At 32.3% G+C, this 17610-nt stretch overlaps 1 protein-coding gene across 1 annotated transcript in view; it reads right to left on the reverse strand.

Annotated features, from left to right (window-relative positions):
• Nucleotides 1-3318: 3318 nt before the first annotated feature.
• Nucleotides 3319-17610, reverse strand: part of LOC124363389 (protein kinase C-binding protein NELL1-like) — a 112576-nt gene continuing 98284 nt past the window's right edge. Inside the window, exons 16-19 of the mRNA XM_046818640.1 lie at nt 16440-16699; nt 14810-15037; nt 8478-8498; nt 3319-4035 (exon numbers count right to left, since the gene is read on the reverse strand). Of these exons, the coding sequence (XP_046674596.1) occupies nt 3829-4035; nt 8478-8498; nt 14810-15037; nt 16440-16699 (716 nt within the window). The 3' untranslated portion in view covers nt 3319-3828. The remainder of the gene's footprint in view (nt 4036-8477; nt 8499-14809; nt 15038-16439; nt 16700-17610) is intronic.

The raw sequence follows: 17610 nt of genomic DNA on the forward strand, positions 1-17610 counted from the left end.
TTTTCTATAAAGATAAAACTTTTAAAAGTCAGTGCAGTTGTTCTTGTCCACAAAAAAAACCATCCAAGTTCAGATTTTTGCTTAACGACGTCACTATTTTTATGAGTACTTTTTTTATACAACATATGGCAAAACATAGCTATAATTTGAATAATCAAGAATAAAACATTTAAATGTTCTTTCCCAAATCTTCAATAATTTCTTCTGTTGACTTTATAGTGTTATCAAGCCTACAAGAGTAAAATGCACTAATATATAACACATTTTGGTAGATGTATTGAATTCATGTATGTGTGTGTAATATATATATATATATATATATGTATATAAATTTAAAAACATGAAACAAAGTACTCTTTAGTTGAAAATTAAACATAAGATAGAGAATTAAGTATGGCTGTTAAAAGAACAGTAAACTTAGTTTCCATTTACAACCAGATATAACCTGGCAAGTCTACAGTATAAAAATAATGATCCGCATAAAATTGATAGCTAATATTTATACTTAAAAGTTTAAAAAACTCTATATGTTTCATTGTTATCTAGACCATACAAATATTTTCAAAATATATAAAATCATGTTATGAAAAAAAGAATAGTGGGAGTGTATTGCAGATAGTGTATTTTTGTATATTCAAAGTCACTTGTTCTTTTTTATGAATGATCTGGGATTGTATATTACTAATGTAACGGTACTACTAAAATGTGCCAAAATAACCATTTATAGAGTTTACAAACAAATTGTACACCATAATGCATGCCAAATGTTGACTGTGTTTGCTATATATATATATATATATATATATTTATATTTATATAAGACTATGCATTATTTTTATATTTAATACAACATCGACTGACCAAATTTGGAACATCCATATGGTGAATTGTGTAAAATTTTTTAATAAGCTTCCAGAATTTTTTCATGTTACTCCATAAATAATTTAAGAAGGAAATTGCATTTGTGGCTTTTGAATAATCCACTTTATTCAACAAGCTGTCGAAATTGACGAGTTTTTATCTATGGATGTCAATATACAGTTTTAAATTATTAGGCTTTGATTTTAAAATATATGTTTATTTTACAACTATTGTAAGGAAAATTTTTTAAATCTGTTTTGTAGTTTTCCATAAGGAAATTACCTTTATATTTATGCTAAAAAATTTATTGACAATGCCCATTTCATGGTATATATGATCAACAGTAATAAATGTCTTAAGTCTTAATACCCATCCATGTTTTAGTACCAAAAAACTGTTATTGGTTATTCAGAATAAGATCTCAAGTTGTTTGTACTTCATTGTTTGAGTATTTAATTACTATGCACTTAACAAGAAAAACTAACATTGTTTGGCTATTAATAAGATCTTTAAAGTTAAATATCTCCCGTAATTCTACAATCAAAAATAAGAACATAAAAGTGTTTGAGGTTTAACATTGTTCTTATGGGGCTAAAATCAAGATGGCTACCATTACAGCTGGATATTAAAGTTATATAAATAGACTGCATTCGAGAAATAACCAATGTAATTAAAGCACACATCTTAGAGTTTACTGCAGATTAAGATGACAGCTTACTGTATATTAAAATAAGGATAAAGTTTAATTGGATGAATAGAAAAAGTTAAAAAGTCTACTTAATGAAATGAGTCTGTAAAATTTGTCTTACATTTCTTTCAGTAAATAAGTCAAATTATAGATTTACTCTACTTAAATTTACTTGTTCCTTAATACAAATTATGATTACTAAATTGTTTTGTATTTTTATCTTTTATCAAATTTTTGATTAATTGTGCATTCTTGTGCAATATTTCTGTCTTTGGTATGTTTTACTTATTCAATACATTTGTAAAAGTCTTTGTATGCAATAAATAATTTGATTTGACATCTAAGAAATGGGTTACACTTTTAGTTAAAGGCAAGAAGCATAGTTAAACTATTGGAATTGTACACTGTTTAAAAAAACACCAAACGTAGTTTGACGTTGTTTGCGGGCACAGTTTTGGGGTAACACACTGTCTCAGAATCGTGTGTTTACGTGGGTGAGTGAATGATGAAGAGTTGAAAATGAAAGTCATGATCGACGCCCGAAGGGAAGACTTACAGATGACAATATTCATGCTGTTCGAGAGCTTATTGAATGAGCGCCAGCTAACCGAAGAAGAAATTTAATCAGAAGTGTGTATCAGCTACGGAAGTGTTCAATCCATAATCGCTGATCAACTCGGATTCAGAAAAATTAGTGCTCAATGGGTTCCGAGGTTGTTGACTGAAAAAAAAACAGGTCAGTTCGGAGATCACTGGTAGGTTTATGTATCAATTTCAGCAAAGAAGGAGAGGCGTTTTTAAAGCGCATCGTTACATGTGATAAGATGTGGTTTACATCACTACAGCCCGAGTCAATAATGGCAAGTCCGGTAAGGAGTTGTGAAGAAGGATAAAGGTTGCCCTGTGAAAGCCAGAACTTGTCTCTCTGCTGGAAAAGTCCTTGCAATGATTCTTTTGGACTTTAGGGGAATTTTATTGGTTCATGTTTTACATGATCAACGTACAGTGAATGTGGCTTATTGTTACGGTCGGTGAAAGCCGCCTATCGTATGAGACATACCCATCAGAGATGTCATTCTCCTCCACGACAACGCCAGGCCTCACACTGTTAAAAAAGTAAAGAATTTGAATAAAAAATTTAACATTTTCACTTCCGCAATAAATGAATCTTTTTATTTAACCCTGTCAAACTAGAAAAATTAGATTAATAGTGAGTGTATTTTTCCAGCATCATTTAAATAAAACTTTCATTTCCCGTTTTAGTTTCCGCCCCTATTTGTTTACAACTTTCCAAAAATAGACAAGGTTTTATACTGATTTAAATCGTCAGGAATAAATTTTACAACTGATATAGAGTTTGTACTATAAGTATGAGTGTATCTCATACATCTGTATGTGGTAAACAAAACAACCCCACTACATTTTGAAAATTAATTACTCCTCCTTAGTATCAAATCCTTTGATGGTAAGACTACCACCATAAAAATTATTGATAAAGAATAATAAGAAGTTAAATAGATAACTAAGCTTTGATTGTTTCCTAGTGCTTTTTAGCTATCAAAGTGATACATGAAATAATCTCTTGGTTTCAATTAAACTGAGTACCGACTATAAAAATGTGTTAAAACTTTCTTTTGTTATATACACAACTCATAGAGATAAGGTTAAATTATATTAACATATATATAAACATTATGTATAAAACAAATAAATAAAAAGCAAAATAACAACATTAACGATAAATAAATTACTTAAAAAAATTATAAAATGCTGTACAACACATATATCTATAAATATTGTTAATGTTACAAACAAAAATACTAAATTGTACAAGTTTATTATTACTTTATATAAAAATTATTTGTATTTATACAATATACTTTTATAAAGTATACAAAGTAATAGTACGAAAACATAATACAAAACTGGTACCAGATGTAGGCAAGAGTAGTCAAACCTTAAGCTAAGATCTAAGTACGTACACAGGTAAAGCTCCGCCTGGCTCAGAGCTAAGGTACTTTTAAATCATTATATCTAATAGTATTCACAAATTCACTAAAATAAAAATGCTTTGACAGCTTCGCTTGTCGGGTAACGTTATACATCGATTTCTGGCAAAACCCAGAAACACACACAAATGAACATTAAAACGAAGTAGTTTTCAAGGCCTCCATTCTCGCAAGGTAATGCAAAGCGTATTTCACAATGCGGACAAAAATATATAGAAATCCTGTAAATCATCCAATAAAAACGCACGAAAATACATATAAGGAACTATGTCAGCGTTGGGTGTTATCGGCACTGGCAGGATTAGCGTCACTAACACTACTACTAGCACTGCCACTAACCCTACTACTAGCACTGCCACTAACAGTCGAGTGAAGCAATGTTTGCGGTGACTCGGACGCCTCCGAGGCGTCAACTCCTCGTGATGACTCACCAGGAGCAGAGCAGCGGACATCAAAAGTGCAGCAAAGCTTGCCGTCCTGAAACATCCACATCTTGTTTCATCTTGGAAATGAATTTATCTAATATAGGTTACTGCTTAATTTATTTTTGGGTAAAGCACGGGTTGTTTCCTTCTACAGTTCAATATTCTCTTTGGCTCTGTTAGAACCTGATCCCACCTGAGGTTATTTAACTGGTGTGAATGTTTCAAAATTGAGGTTTACTTTTCCTAATTAATTACATACAATATGACCTAATGATGCACTTACTAAATTCAGAATAGCGTTATAGTAAAATGCATGGAGATAATTTATTCTATGGTAGGCCAAATTAAGGTAGGCCTTTAACCCATTAGCATGCTATGGCAAGCAGTAACTGCGTGAAATGGCAGTAGCACAGCCTTGGAAAACAAAATCCTAACACTTTGACTCTTTGTACGTAATTGTACTGTCATCTGCTACATAGCAACAGAGTGAAATTTTCCTAATCTTATCTGTTATATTTTTAATGTTTCTGGTTGGCACAACTGCGTAACAAATTACTTTTTCCTTTATTGCAGCCAACTGATATTTGCTGTTTTAAGGATTGTGAGTGGGGCACTCATAAATGGGATCTGTGTAAAATGGCATGTTTTAATAGATGTAAAAGCTAAATATTGTTTATCTAGCATCATTAATAATAAAAACAATACTCTTTTTCTAAAACATTTATTTACCATGACATACTATACTTATATATTTTACATGAGCCTATATAATACCTATTTATGAATGTTTTATGTACTATAAATGTAATAGTATAAATATTTTTTTTCGTTTTCATAATAAATTTATAACACTTAAAGAGTGTAATTTAGTGAAAACCAGTTTGAAAAAAATGAATTCCTAGTCACACAAAATGTGCATGCCAATGGGTTAAACTATTCCTTCAAAGGACAGGTTCATAAAATTGTAATTTTGTTTGCACGTAATAAAACTTGAAATACATGATAAATTTCTTCATTCTACCTCAAGTAATTTCAATTTAAAGACTTATTCCTGATTTTGAAACTTTCCTACAAGATTTTTAAGTGTTAACTAACAAAATGATTATCATATTACGGTCTAATTTAAAGAAACGTTTGTATTGAAAACTGAGTTTGATAAACTATTCATTGTAATAATGCTACTTCAATGTATTAGAAAAATTTCTAAATGGAACTGAATTGCAAAAAGATTTACGTTTTATTGCAAATAATAACGTACATTATTTTAACTACTTGAGATCACACTAAATTAAACAACACATGTAATTAGAATTTACCCTGTAATTAAATAACTATGAAATGTAATCAATTCTCCCTAATATTCTGATAAGTTTTAAAATTTTTATATCCCCATTATCAGTACTCTCACTTTGTTAGTGATGATGTTGAGAGATACTATCAGATATCAACTACATTCCACCTGTCTAGATATAATTACTCTCATTTCTAAACACCTGATAGTATTTTCATCATAAATTACATATTAAAGCAGTTGAATTCATGGACCCTAGATTATCTGGACCTCAATTATCCGAACACCAGTTGTCTGGCTTAGATGGTGTTCAAACAGGAAGTGAAACAGTTTCGTGTAGCTTTGTAGTTATCAATAACCCAAACTTTCATCCTTAGTTTCCTTCCCAACTTTTAAAGACCTTGCTATTATTGATCTGTTTGGGAGAGTAAACCATTGAAAAGGCTAGCTAATAGTGTTAATTGATTGTGTTAAACAAAGCTTCTTACAACAATCAAGGAGGTTTTTTTAGCAAGCCTAGTCGATGTTACGTTGCTTGTTTGTTGTATGTACTGATCTGATGACCAATACATATCCTGTAATTCCTATCTGCCTGAGGGAACAACATCCTGTTGTAAAACAACTCAGACGAGTTGTTATGCAACAACAGTACGTTTTTTTCTACTCCACACAATTTAACATCTGAGTAGCAAATGTGTTCTATAATCTATTAACCACGTCTTGTACAGAAACCTGAACAGCATGAGTGCTACATGAATTATATCAGTTCTGTAATTGGTAAATCTCACTCTTATATTTTCTTGTATTCCAGCCACATCTCAAAAGAGATAAATAGGTTAGATGAATATTCCTAAATATCAATCTTCTGGCTGCTCTATTCCTGCACTGTTGGCCTATGATTCTAAATTGTGCATAAGGCACGATGATGCTTGAAGTGCTTGATTCTCTGCAGGATTTCGGCTTTAATAATTATCTAATCAAACCTACAAAACTTCTAAAGGAACCTTGATGTAGGAGTCAGAGTTTAGGATCCAGACACCACAAACTAGTTTAGTTTAGTATGTAAGCTAGTGTTACATCCATTAACCCATTCACATGTTCTCATTGTCGATCTGGGCTATTTTGAATTTAGTTACGTACGATAGGTGTCTTTTATGAGTAATTTAAATAAATGGTTTAAATGATTAACTAAAGGTACACATAGATTATAACACTTGTTTCATCCAAATTCTTTTCCGATTACAACCAGATAATGAAGGGTCTACAAATCTTACATATAACATTTCCCCTCTAGTTCCAATTAATAATGACCTATTTTAATTATATTAACACTAGGCTCTTTTTCTACCTAATGGACATATGTGTCCTCGAGATGCAATATAGTCAAAGCCTTTTATGATATAATCTATATTCTCAATCAATGATATGCAAATTAAATTATACCAGACCATATGTTGCAATGCTTTAGTAGGCTGTTGTTGGATCGCTGTAAAGCAATGGACGAGTGGAGGGAAGGACTGGGTAGGTGGGGCAACAGTAAAATCAAGAAGGCAAAAAATACATAAAGAGAAACAAACAAAACATGCGGCCATAAGAAGGGTGCAGCTGCAATCTATTGCAAGACAAGTGCAGACATGCTTTCACTCACACTCCCTCACCACCAGTCGCTGGAGTACTACATTGCACAGTATTTGTTCTTTTTCTTTTCTTTTTTTACATATTAAAGTTACTTATTTCACGAATATAGACTCTGACGGATACCTTTTCTAAATTCAAACTCTTGGATTTTTGTGTCGTGAAGAATTTTAAGACCTGTGTATTTTAAAAAGAAATTTTAACTTCAGCCAGCCATGCTACTAACTAAAAAGGAAAAAAATATAACGATGACACAGCTGATATGTTGCAAACGTTATTTGTGTTTTAGAACTGCCGATGTTTAATAATTACTGGATTGCTAATTCAGTGCATGGAGATGGGCCTTCTCTATATAGCACATTATGATATTCAGCTGTTCAGAAGAAGGCTGTAATCTACTGCAGGAGTCAATAAATAATTAAATCTAGTTTCTGAACGTAAAAGTTCATTAAACTGCCAATTATTGGTCACTCCAACCTGCTGTATACTGCATTGGGCTGGTGCAGGCTTACTTCATATGATTGAGCAATCCAGTAGTTATTATACATCTATGTTTAAACCGGATTTAAATTAGTATGATACGTGGCAGAGCTGTTAATTAGGGACCTTGAATTAAGCTTAAAGACAGTCTGTTCTAAGAGTTCTATTCAATATATGTAATATTAATTTATGCAACATATTAAATTTGGTTATTTATAATTTTTTGTGATCAATTCAAATCATTTATTTCATTTCAAACATGCAAAAAGGTAATGTTCACTTTATATTTTTATTTTTGTTAATGTTTTTAGAAAAAGTAGCACGTTGGGTGCAATGTGCTGCTTATTTTAGTGCTTCAAACATAACTGCAATAATATACTTAAACACATAGTGCAAACTCAAAAATCAAGCTGTTGGTGATAAATATGAATGAAAAATAAGCAGTAAAAGGCAAAACTCTCTTAACAAAAGGCTTTATTTTGTTTCTTGGATTAATATATTATTATATATATATTAATATTATCTAGTTAATATTGTTTATTTAAATATTTAAAAAATCTTAACAATATAATTAACGTACTAGTCTAAATAGCATAATAATGCGTAACTTTTAATATAAGCTGAGAGTAGTTTTGAAACATTCATACTAATAATAAAAGTTTAACTTATATTTTAAATATTCTTATTTGTTTTTTATACTTAAGTAATTAACTATTATTAGTATAAACGACCTGACAGCTTTTTATAAAAATGACGGGCATTTTTCATGATAGAATAACACGATTAATAAAATAATAGTATGCGTAAATTTATATATTTTATCAATGGAAGGACTGTATATATGAAAAATTAAAACAGTAATTCTAGAACAAATAGATATTGCATGAAGGAGGGTGAGTGAATTAAATGTGCATAGAAAAGTGTGCGGACTTTTGACGAGCAGAAGAGTGCTTTTAGACAGTCTGAGTTGGTTAATCTTAAATTTTCATAGCTTAATATACTGCATTGTTATTATAATATTAGTTTTAAAGTGTAAATGTAGTTGTATCATGTGATTACCGATGCACACAACACGCCAAATTGCTCACCAAAGTGTCGCAGTACGGCACCTGAAATGAATCCGAGTTAGTTGGTTAGTAAAATGTCTTGCAATGAAGGCAGTTGTCCTTCAAACATCACACACAACAAACAGACTAAATTACTAAACAAAAAATAAAGCTTTGTTTCGCATGAACACAATTGAAATCCAATTCATTTTGAAAACAAAACTTTGCACACTACACTTGTGATTAGATCAAACTGCTTAGCCACACAAATATACTAATACACATAAAAATAATAATCTGGAAATAAAAATACTTTAAATCCGTCGTACATTTCAACTGCATTTGAATAATGACACCTTATAAGTAATAATAAAAAAAAAACAAATCATGAATATCATAAAAGTTTTCCAATTTACACCTCAGTGAAACGTTGCCAACACATTCTTTGTTTGAAGCATATTATTGGCAAAGGATGATTTGAAAGAATAACATGTTTTGGAAATTTTTAATCGTTTTATGTTACAAAAATAGATCATTACATTTCAATAATTGGAGTCTTTTCTCTTCTTCAGGCATCAATAAAACCTTAAAGCATACATAAAGAAATTGAAAACTAATTATTGGTGATGAACTAGTTATAGACAGAGTTGACTTTGTATTTCTTGGAAGTTATCTGAAGGAGATAGCATCAGACAGCAAAAAAACCGGTAGCTGGCGATAAAAAAGCCATATTGATTGCTGAGTGAGTTTCAGTCGATAATGATACAACTTCACCCCCTCCATTCACCTTTATAAGCGGATTTGCATTTTTGGGTCTGTCAGTTTTAGTTCATCTGTTGACAGAAGACTCCACAACAATGCCAAAAATCTCAAGGTTAATTATGTTAGCAACAATTATATGCCAAAAATCTCAAGGTTAATTATGTTAGCAACAATTATATGCCAAATATCTCAAGGTTAATTATGTTAGCAACAATTCAATTCAGTGTGAACCAGAAAACTTAGATGATAGTCATGTCACTGGCTATGTTGGTCTATAATATCTAAGATTAACTTATATTTAAACTTGGATAAATGAAGATGAGATTTTCATATTTATTTACCCTTCACAACACACGGAGAATGATATATTTGACCGGTTTTGCTCTAAACGTTATTTACAGTAGACTTGTTTAACTAGAAGACTTGATATGTCAAGCTAATAAACAAGGTATGGTCCCCAAAAAAGTTCATTTGAATGTACAAACACACATCTTATTCTTAGCATGGCATAAGTATTTATACTCAATGCTTTAACATTTGGTCAAGATTGTCATTTTGGTTAAGTCATAAAGTTTGTGAATCTCTGCAGCATCAGCCATTCACATCAGTTTGTCATTTGTTCATTATTTAATTTCTAGTCATAATTGTTAATTTTAAGCTGTATTGTATTTGTTAGAGAAACTATAAATTTAGCTGTGATCATTTGTAGCTGCAGTTACTTATAGTATTGTTTTATTTACGTTGTTTTACTCAGTTTCTTATGAGTTAAAAATTGGTGCTAAATGTACAAGAGTTCATTCAAGATTCAAGATGCTTGATTGTCATTAAGTATATAAGGGTGAAATACATATTGTCAGAGATATAAGCCACTATTAAAATACATCTAATGACTTGGAGACTTGTAGACTAAATTGATTGCTATTTGTCATTTGATAACGGTAAATGATTGGCAGATTTAGCAGACTTAGAAAAAAGCAACGACATTTTTAAAATATGTAGAGATAAGGAGAAAATTGTATTTTTAATCTACTGGACAGATATAATGCACGAGGGTCATTCGGAAAGTAAGGCAAGATTTTGTATAAAAGGTAAATAGCAACCGATTAAAAAAAACTTCTTTCATTTGATTCCTGACATCTTTATTTATTTTTCAACATAGTTTTCAATTTTGTTGGGTCTGGCATTGTCATGCAACAAGAGAACTCCAGATTTCAAATAGGTCACATCACTTATTCTGTATTGCACGTCAAACTTTAGCCAGAGTATCGCAATAAGTGGCTGCATTTATTGTTCTTCCTCGTTCCATAAACTCGACTAACAATATTCCATGTCTATCCCAAAACAGGGTCACCTTGACATTGTGTGTTGGGTTTATTTGTTTGGCTTTGGCTTTGACTTTAACTGATGACGTCATGTGATGCCATTCAATTGATTATTGTTTCGTTTCTGGCATTATGTGAGAAACCTGTGTCTCGTTACCTGTGACAAAGTTCTCTAAAAGTGTATCACCTTCCTCATGATACCGGACCAAAACTCAGGAGTACAACCTATTCTTCTCATTTTGTGTTCCTTAGTAAGCAGCCTTGGAAGGAAAAGAAGAATACAGTGGATGGGGCATGTGAAGAGGATGGGAGATAATAGAATGCCTAGAATAGCACTGGAGAAGGAGGAAGGAGGAAGAAGACCAAGAGGAAGACCGAGAGGAAGATGGGAGGACCAAGTGTGGAAAGACATAGAGAGAAGGGGACTACAGAAAATACAGGTGGATGAAGAGGAGACCTGGAACGATAGACTAAAGTGGAGGAGGCTGTGTACGACGACCCGTGAGAACGGAAACGTCTGACGATGATGATGATGATGACGAGTAAGCAGCCTGGGAACCCAGAGTGAGCACAATTTGCAAAATTTCAAATGTTCAGAGTAAATTTTGTGCAATGCCATTTTACTTACGGTTGGAAGTTCCAGTGCTAATGATGATAGTAAATCACCAATTTAAACTAATATTTTCATCAATGACATTGACCAAGTCTTTCGTGATCACCGATGGCGAGCGAGAACGTGGTTTGTCATGACATTTTCCCGTCCATCTTTGAAAGCTCTCACCCACTTTGCTGTCAGTCATTACATTAGGGCCGTACACTTCACTTATCTGTCTATGAATATCCGCTGCGGGAATGTTCCTTGTTGTCAAAACTGGATAACTGATCATAGTTCGTAGTCGGTGGGTTGATAAATTGTTTTGAACATCATAAATTTGCACAGTAAACCACACTCTACAATGATTTCATTGCAAATGGCACCATTTCGTAGCAAGGCATGCTGTGAGTTGGCACTCATGCGCATTGGGCTGTTCATTCATTACTTAAATAGTTACCGTGAAACAGATCTTACTTTCCGGATGACCCTCATTAAAAATTATAAAGTAATATGATTAAACATACAGTGTAGATGCTACTTACTTATTAGATATACTTTTAAAGTCTCACATTAAGGTCTACATTATAGGATTGTTTTATTTTAAATTAATAATATAGTTAAAACATATCTAAGACCAGTTATGGAGGCATAGCATTTTCAACTGAAGAATCATTATTATTAAAACAATTTCTTGATTGTTCAACAACAATTGTAAGTATAACTATTATTTTATATACATATTTGGTATCAGTTACAAGTTCTTACACTTTGGATGTGCCATTAGTGGATTAGAAATATATCTGACAATAGGGTTCTGTGCCAAAGTTCAAATGTTAACCATATAAGAGTAAGAATAGTCGGATGTCCAAAAATGTCGAAAATCCTATTATTTTGTCAAATTATGCGTTGTCCAAAGTTTAAACAAAGAATTACAAAAGACTACTTTTGTTTAGTTTAAAAAAGCAGACTTCACTAAAACACACACATCTTGCTCAGACAGCTGTTATTCTCAATCTACCAAACAGTATCAGCTGATTAGTTGTAACATATGCATTATCATTGAAAAGCAAAACAAGTAATAATTGATACCTGTCAAGGGGGTTAGTCTCGTCACGTTGAAAGATTATTTCAGAGCAAATATTTAAGTATGAAGAGACAAGACAATAGCCACTTAGCTTAGCCACTTACAATATGTTTGCTGCTTGTACGCAATGAAACATTTTCTTACCCAGTGCAGAGGAACTAGAAAGTGTTCAAAGCTCTTTAGCATATGAATTGGATTCTATTTATAGAACTAATTACCAAATGTTATTGGAAACTGATAAAATATTTTGTAAAAGCTCAAGTACCTTCTTGAAAACTTGGTGATGCTCTTGATTATCTAAAGAATCAAATAGAGAATAATTGAAGAACACTGCATATTGACTAGTTGAAGCCTTGGGTAGAGTGATACGATTTCGTTATACACTTTTTCAACTGAGAAGCCTACTTAGGGAAGGTGCACCAAATCTACAGAAGGAGATAGAATTGAAACGTTTGAAATCAAAGAAGTTCCAGTGAGTTAGCATATCATTAATAATTATAAAAATAGGATCAAAGATGACTTGGAGTAAGTAATGTCTGACAATGCCGTTTTAAGACTCTCAACAAACTAGCAATGGATGTTGGTGATGACAAAAGTGATAAAGAGGTTGCTGAATATAATCAAATTCTATACCAGTATTCTGATGATCTCCAAGCCATGATAATCATCATGGTATCTGATTTGGCTACATTTGTCCTAACATATTGTGTAAAAACAACACAATATGCAACAACAACCTTCATTATTTATCTCTTCCAAATAGTAAGTAAAGTTAAATACAATGCAACATAAAAATATTTCCTACTTGATTAAAATGAGGAAATATAAAAATAAATAATGTAATAGTGGCTCATAGAAGCAGGTGCTGCTCCTTATTGTTATAAAATAAACTTATATAGAAAAACAATTTAAATTACCTGAACTTAAATAAAATAATAATATAAATAATAAATTAAATATTAATACTAAAATCAATAAACGGTGATATACATTGTTTACATCAGCTACTGTTCACATCAGCTGGTATATTTTAAAACAGATTATTCATAAAACCATTGCAGTGATGTAAAATTAACTTTGAACATAAGACTAAAAATCATACTGTTTATTATTCAACAGTGTATTTCTGATGGCAATTACTTCAACTTTAAAGGCCAATGTGACTTAAGTCTGGATCATTTTTATCATATTTGGTATTTGTCTCATTGTCTATAGCACTCGAGCTTTAAAATGAATCTCTTAAAGCAATCTTATTATCTTTACATCTTTAGAAATTTTCTGGGGATCAATTCGCTTACGGAATTAAATATATAGATTAGTAAAGATTACCATATTTAATTATATCAGATTGTTACAATGGTGTTCTGCAAAGTACTGATTTTACAATATTAAGTACTTTAATAATCTAGACTTCACTCATCATTGTATTTTGCCACCTGTAGTGCAAGTATTAAAAAATAAAAACAATAGGTCCAGTAATAATGGTTGTTATTTTTTGTACGTTTCTGAAATACTTCAATTACTGTAAGATTAAATAGAAATATCATTGAACTAAAGCTTACAATTTTTATTAAATTAATAATTTTCATTATCTTTTATACAAAAATAGTATGGTACAGTACAATATTAAATTAAGAAACACTATTTCATTATTTTATACAAGATAAGTTTTAAAATTGCTACCCATTACTACCTCCATTAAAAATTCAAATTTTTATCATGGCCTTTTAACTTGTTGGTTTGTACAAAAATTAAATTTTGAAATGGTGATGGATTTTTAAAGTTAAAAATAACTTATAAAGAATGCTCATATTAAGATAGGACGTGAACTACGCTGTATTGAGTCCAGTTTCAATGTCTTGATTGATGCACCAAATCTCCAACTAATTGTGCATGACAGACATGTTTGACCAGTAATTTTAATGCACACGAGAAGGAATATAATACTTGCGCTGATTACTTAAAGAACAGTCCATTAGAAATAAAATATCTTTGTACTAAATTCATCTGTAGAATGGTAAGAAAACTTGTATAATCACTCTTCTAAAACAAGAGACCTTTGCATCAGGCAGAATGATTTCGGTAAAGGATACTTGATCATTAAAATTATTATTATATATAAATGGTAGATATAGATATTACAGATAGCCTTACCAAAGATGGTTGACAATAGATGAAAATGGAATATGTTCAATACTTGGGCAGCTTGAGTACATTATAAGAGATTGTCTGAGGGTTTTGATAGAATACTGCATTAGAGATCGAAATCTAGCTACTGAAGCAGCTCATTGGTCCATATTACCAAATTTGTCAGTGAACTTGTTTGTTTGACAATCATGATGACCAAGAATAAAATACCTATAGTTAATTAACAGTATCAGAGTACCCGAAATCTGAAAGCAATCTCAGTGACTTCTGCCTACAAAGAAGATTACAATATCTGGCAAACTGAAACAGACATTTATTTAACAGCACACATTCAAAATGGGGTTAGAAAAAAGGTGATAAAACAGTAAACATCACGTTGTACAGTTACACAGCTGGTTTCCAAAAACCGGACAGCCGTTTTGAAAGTCCTCAAAATGAGTAACAATCGTGTTGCAAATCTTACCTTACAATTACACGCTGTGCACTTGTCGTAAGGATCGTTCCAGTGGCTGCCGGAATCATAGAGGCGACCGGCATAGGTGCAGGGCTGGCCAGACGTGACAGTAGTGTTGGATGGTTCAAGGGCACAGGGGTCATTGTGACATCTAGGGCAGCAGTCTCCAGGTGCCAGGAGTGGATCTGCACAGCTGGTAGGTGGGCATTCCATTGGCCAGCAGTCCACCTCCCCGAACTGGGCAAAACCACTAGGTTATAGTCAGTGCAAGCACCTGGGACTTACAGCATTATTTATAGTGGCCTCAAAAGTAAACAAAGGTCTTAGTTTAAATCTCTTAATTAGTAGTAACACTAACAAAGTTTAAAGTTTACTAATCCAGAGTGATAGATGAGTCATAGTGGAGATTTCATCTCTAAATGGACTATAAACTCTTAAAATGATACAGTTTCAAATATTTGTTTAACCCTTCCCACGCCGTAGACTGATATATTAGAATAGTAGATATTGACCAAAACGCCAAATACAGTTATATCCGATATTATAGATCATGTCTCTTAGAGAGTTCTTTAGTTCACAAAAGGCCTTTGAAATGCCTGGTGCAAGCTACGTGCTTATCGCGGTTGCCAAGGAAGCATTTATAAACAACCTTCACTCAGCGGCAGGGGGAGTGGAGCGTCCTTTGTCTAACTCCGATCACCTGCTCGTCAGTTCTGCATCTCCTACAGAGCCATAACCAAACATATCCGTGGCGTGTATTACTGCTTAATTGGTTGTCACGAGTGCAAGTCTACTATTTATCTCGATATTATTTTTCATTGTGTGGTGGTATTGTGTGATATAGTTTGAAATATTTATCTTGTTTTATAGTGCAACAAGGTGTATTTAATTTAATTTAAATTTGTGTGAAATAAACAGTTTTGTAAATAGTTCTTTTTGTTTTTATCAATAAATATGCTAATTTTAAGTAAAATGCCCTGTTTTATTTTTTCCTTGCTTTTACCTTGTATAATTTAGTTATAATAAAAATTAGCTTTGAACTTAAGGAAAAAGTCTTTGTACTTGTCTTGGCGTTATAGGAAAGTCTATTTACAAATTTACTTAGTGGTGTGCAAAGGGTTAACTGATATACAACTAGAGTCAACCCTCTTCTGAATAAAAGTCTCCACAGAGTCGGCTTACAAGAGGAGAGCAATTTCAAGTAAAATGCTTGGAAATCTTATTTTAAAAGCTATACTTTACTTCTGATGTTGTAAACAGGCATATTAAAAATTAGTAATAAATACCTAACAAATGATAAAAATAACGTTTTAACTATCTGCTATCTGTGATTTCAAATGCTATTTTTTATGCCATTTAGAATGTGGTGGACGTAGTAATGTTTATGGCATTCTACTTGATGATTTGAAAAATCAAGTTTGTTTGCACAAACCAGTGGAAGTGGCTCCAGGGCCGTAGTTAGAAAAAACTGGGACCTTCCATTGATGGCCTCACACTCAAGATCCAAAAGTTCCAGAAACAAAAAAATTATTTTGGTTTGAAGTGTCTAGAAGCTGGGAACTTTCAAGTACCAAGAGTAGTATTAAATGTACGATATTGCATTGATATTTAATCATTAGAACAATACAGGAATACATACAAGGCATTCACAAGTCTGACACTGGTATATCCAGCGCTCGCCGCTGCGGAAGACAACGTGCCGCAGCTCCTGGTGTTTGCACGCAGCTCGTGGGTCGCACTGTGGACAGCACCGGTTCCTCTCACTGCCGGGCACCGAGCAGTCACAGCGCGGCTCACTGCAGCTCAACACACCGTTCTCGCATGTACACCGCTTGCACGGCGCACTGTGTGGAGTTACCATCATACCATTCTCGATTTCATTTCCCTCCAGCATACAACCTGGTGACAAACACAATACAACTTTGGTATCGCACTTCATACTCTGACTGTTCTCGCATGTACTGTACACCGCTTGCACGGCGCACTGTGTGGAGTTACCATCATACCATTCTCGATTTCATTTCCCTCCAGCATACAACCCGGTGACAAACACAATACAACTTTGGTATTTCATTACTGAATCTATACTCTCTATAACCACTGATACCAGAGACCAGGTTAATTTTGATTTGTAATGTTAACAAAACGTTTATGTATCTATTGTTACTGTACCCCCTGAACCTCCCTCCTACCTCTTCCCCTACACCAAAAAGACTAGTCCTACATTAAATTTTTAAAATGTGTCAATCTGTCATACTGTAGAGCTCCATTAATATTCAAGTTCCACCTAATTTTATGTGCAGCTTGGACAGTCTAAAATTTTGCCACAATTCATTTGTTAAACTGCTGTACAATAAATGTCAAGCTATAATACTTCATTTTAAAATACAGAGCTATTAGATAACCTTTTACTTACAAAACCAATGTTTGTAAATTTTTCACTTCAATCGAAATATTTCTAACATATCCCCACCCAAATATTTGTATACAATAAACAACATACTTTTGTAAATAAATACACACATCTACACATTCAAAATCAAACACTCCTCTTGGAAAAAAAATTGATATACTAATTTTCAAAAACCATATGAATTAAAGAAATTATATAATATATTTACATAAAACTTTGTAAAGGTTATAATTTGATTTAAGTTTAGATATTGTTGGTGTAATTTTGAAATATACAAATTATTTTCATTTGACAAATATATATTTTTAAAAACAAACATTAGGATTTTTAAAGTCTTTTTGTCATCAAAACTTGGAAAAAATCAACATTTATGGAATGGCAAACAGTTGAGGCAAAG

This window comes from Homalodisca vitripennis, chromosome 5 (assembly GCF_021130785.1).
Source record: "Homalodisca vitripennis isolate AUS2020 chromosome 5, UT_GWSS_2.1, whole genome shotgun sequence".
NCBI lineage: Eukaryota > Metazoa > Arthropoda > Insecta > Hemiptera > Cicadellidae > Homalodisca > Homalodisca vitripennis.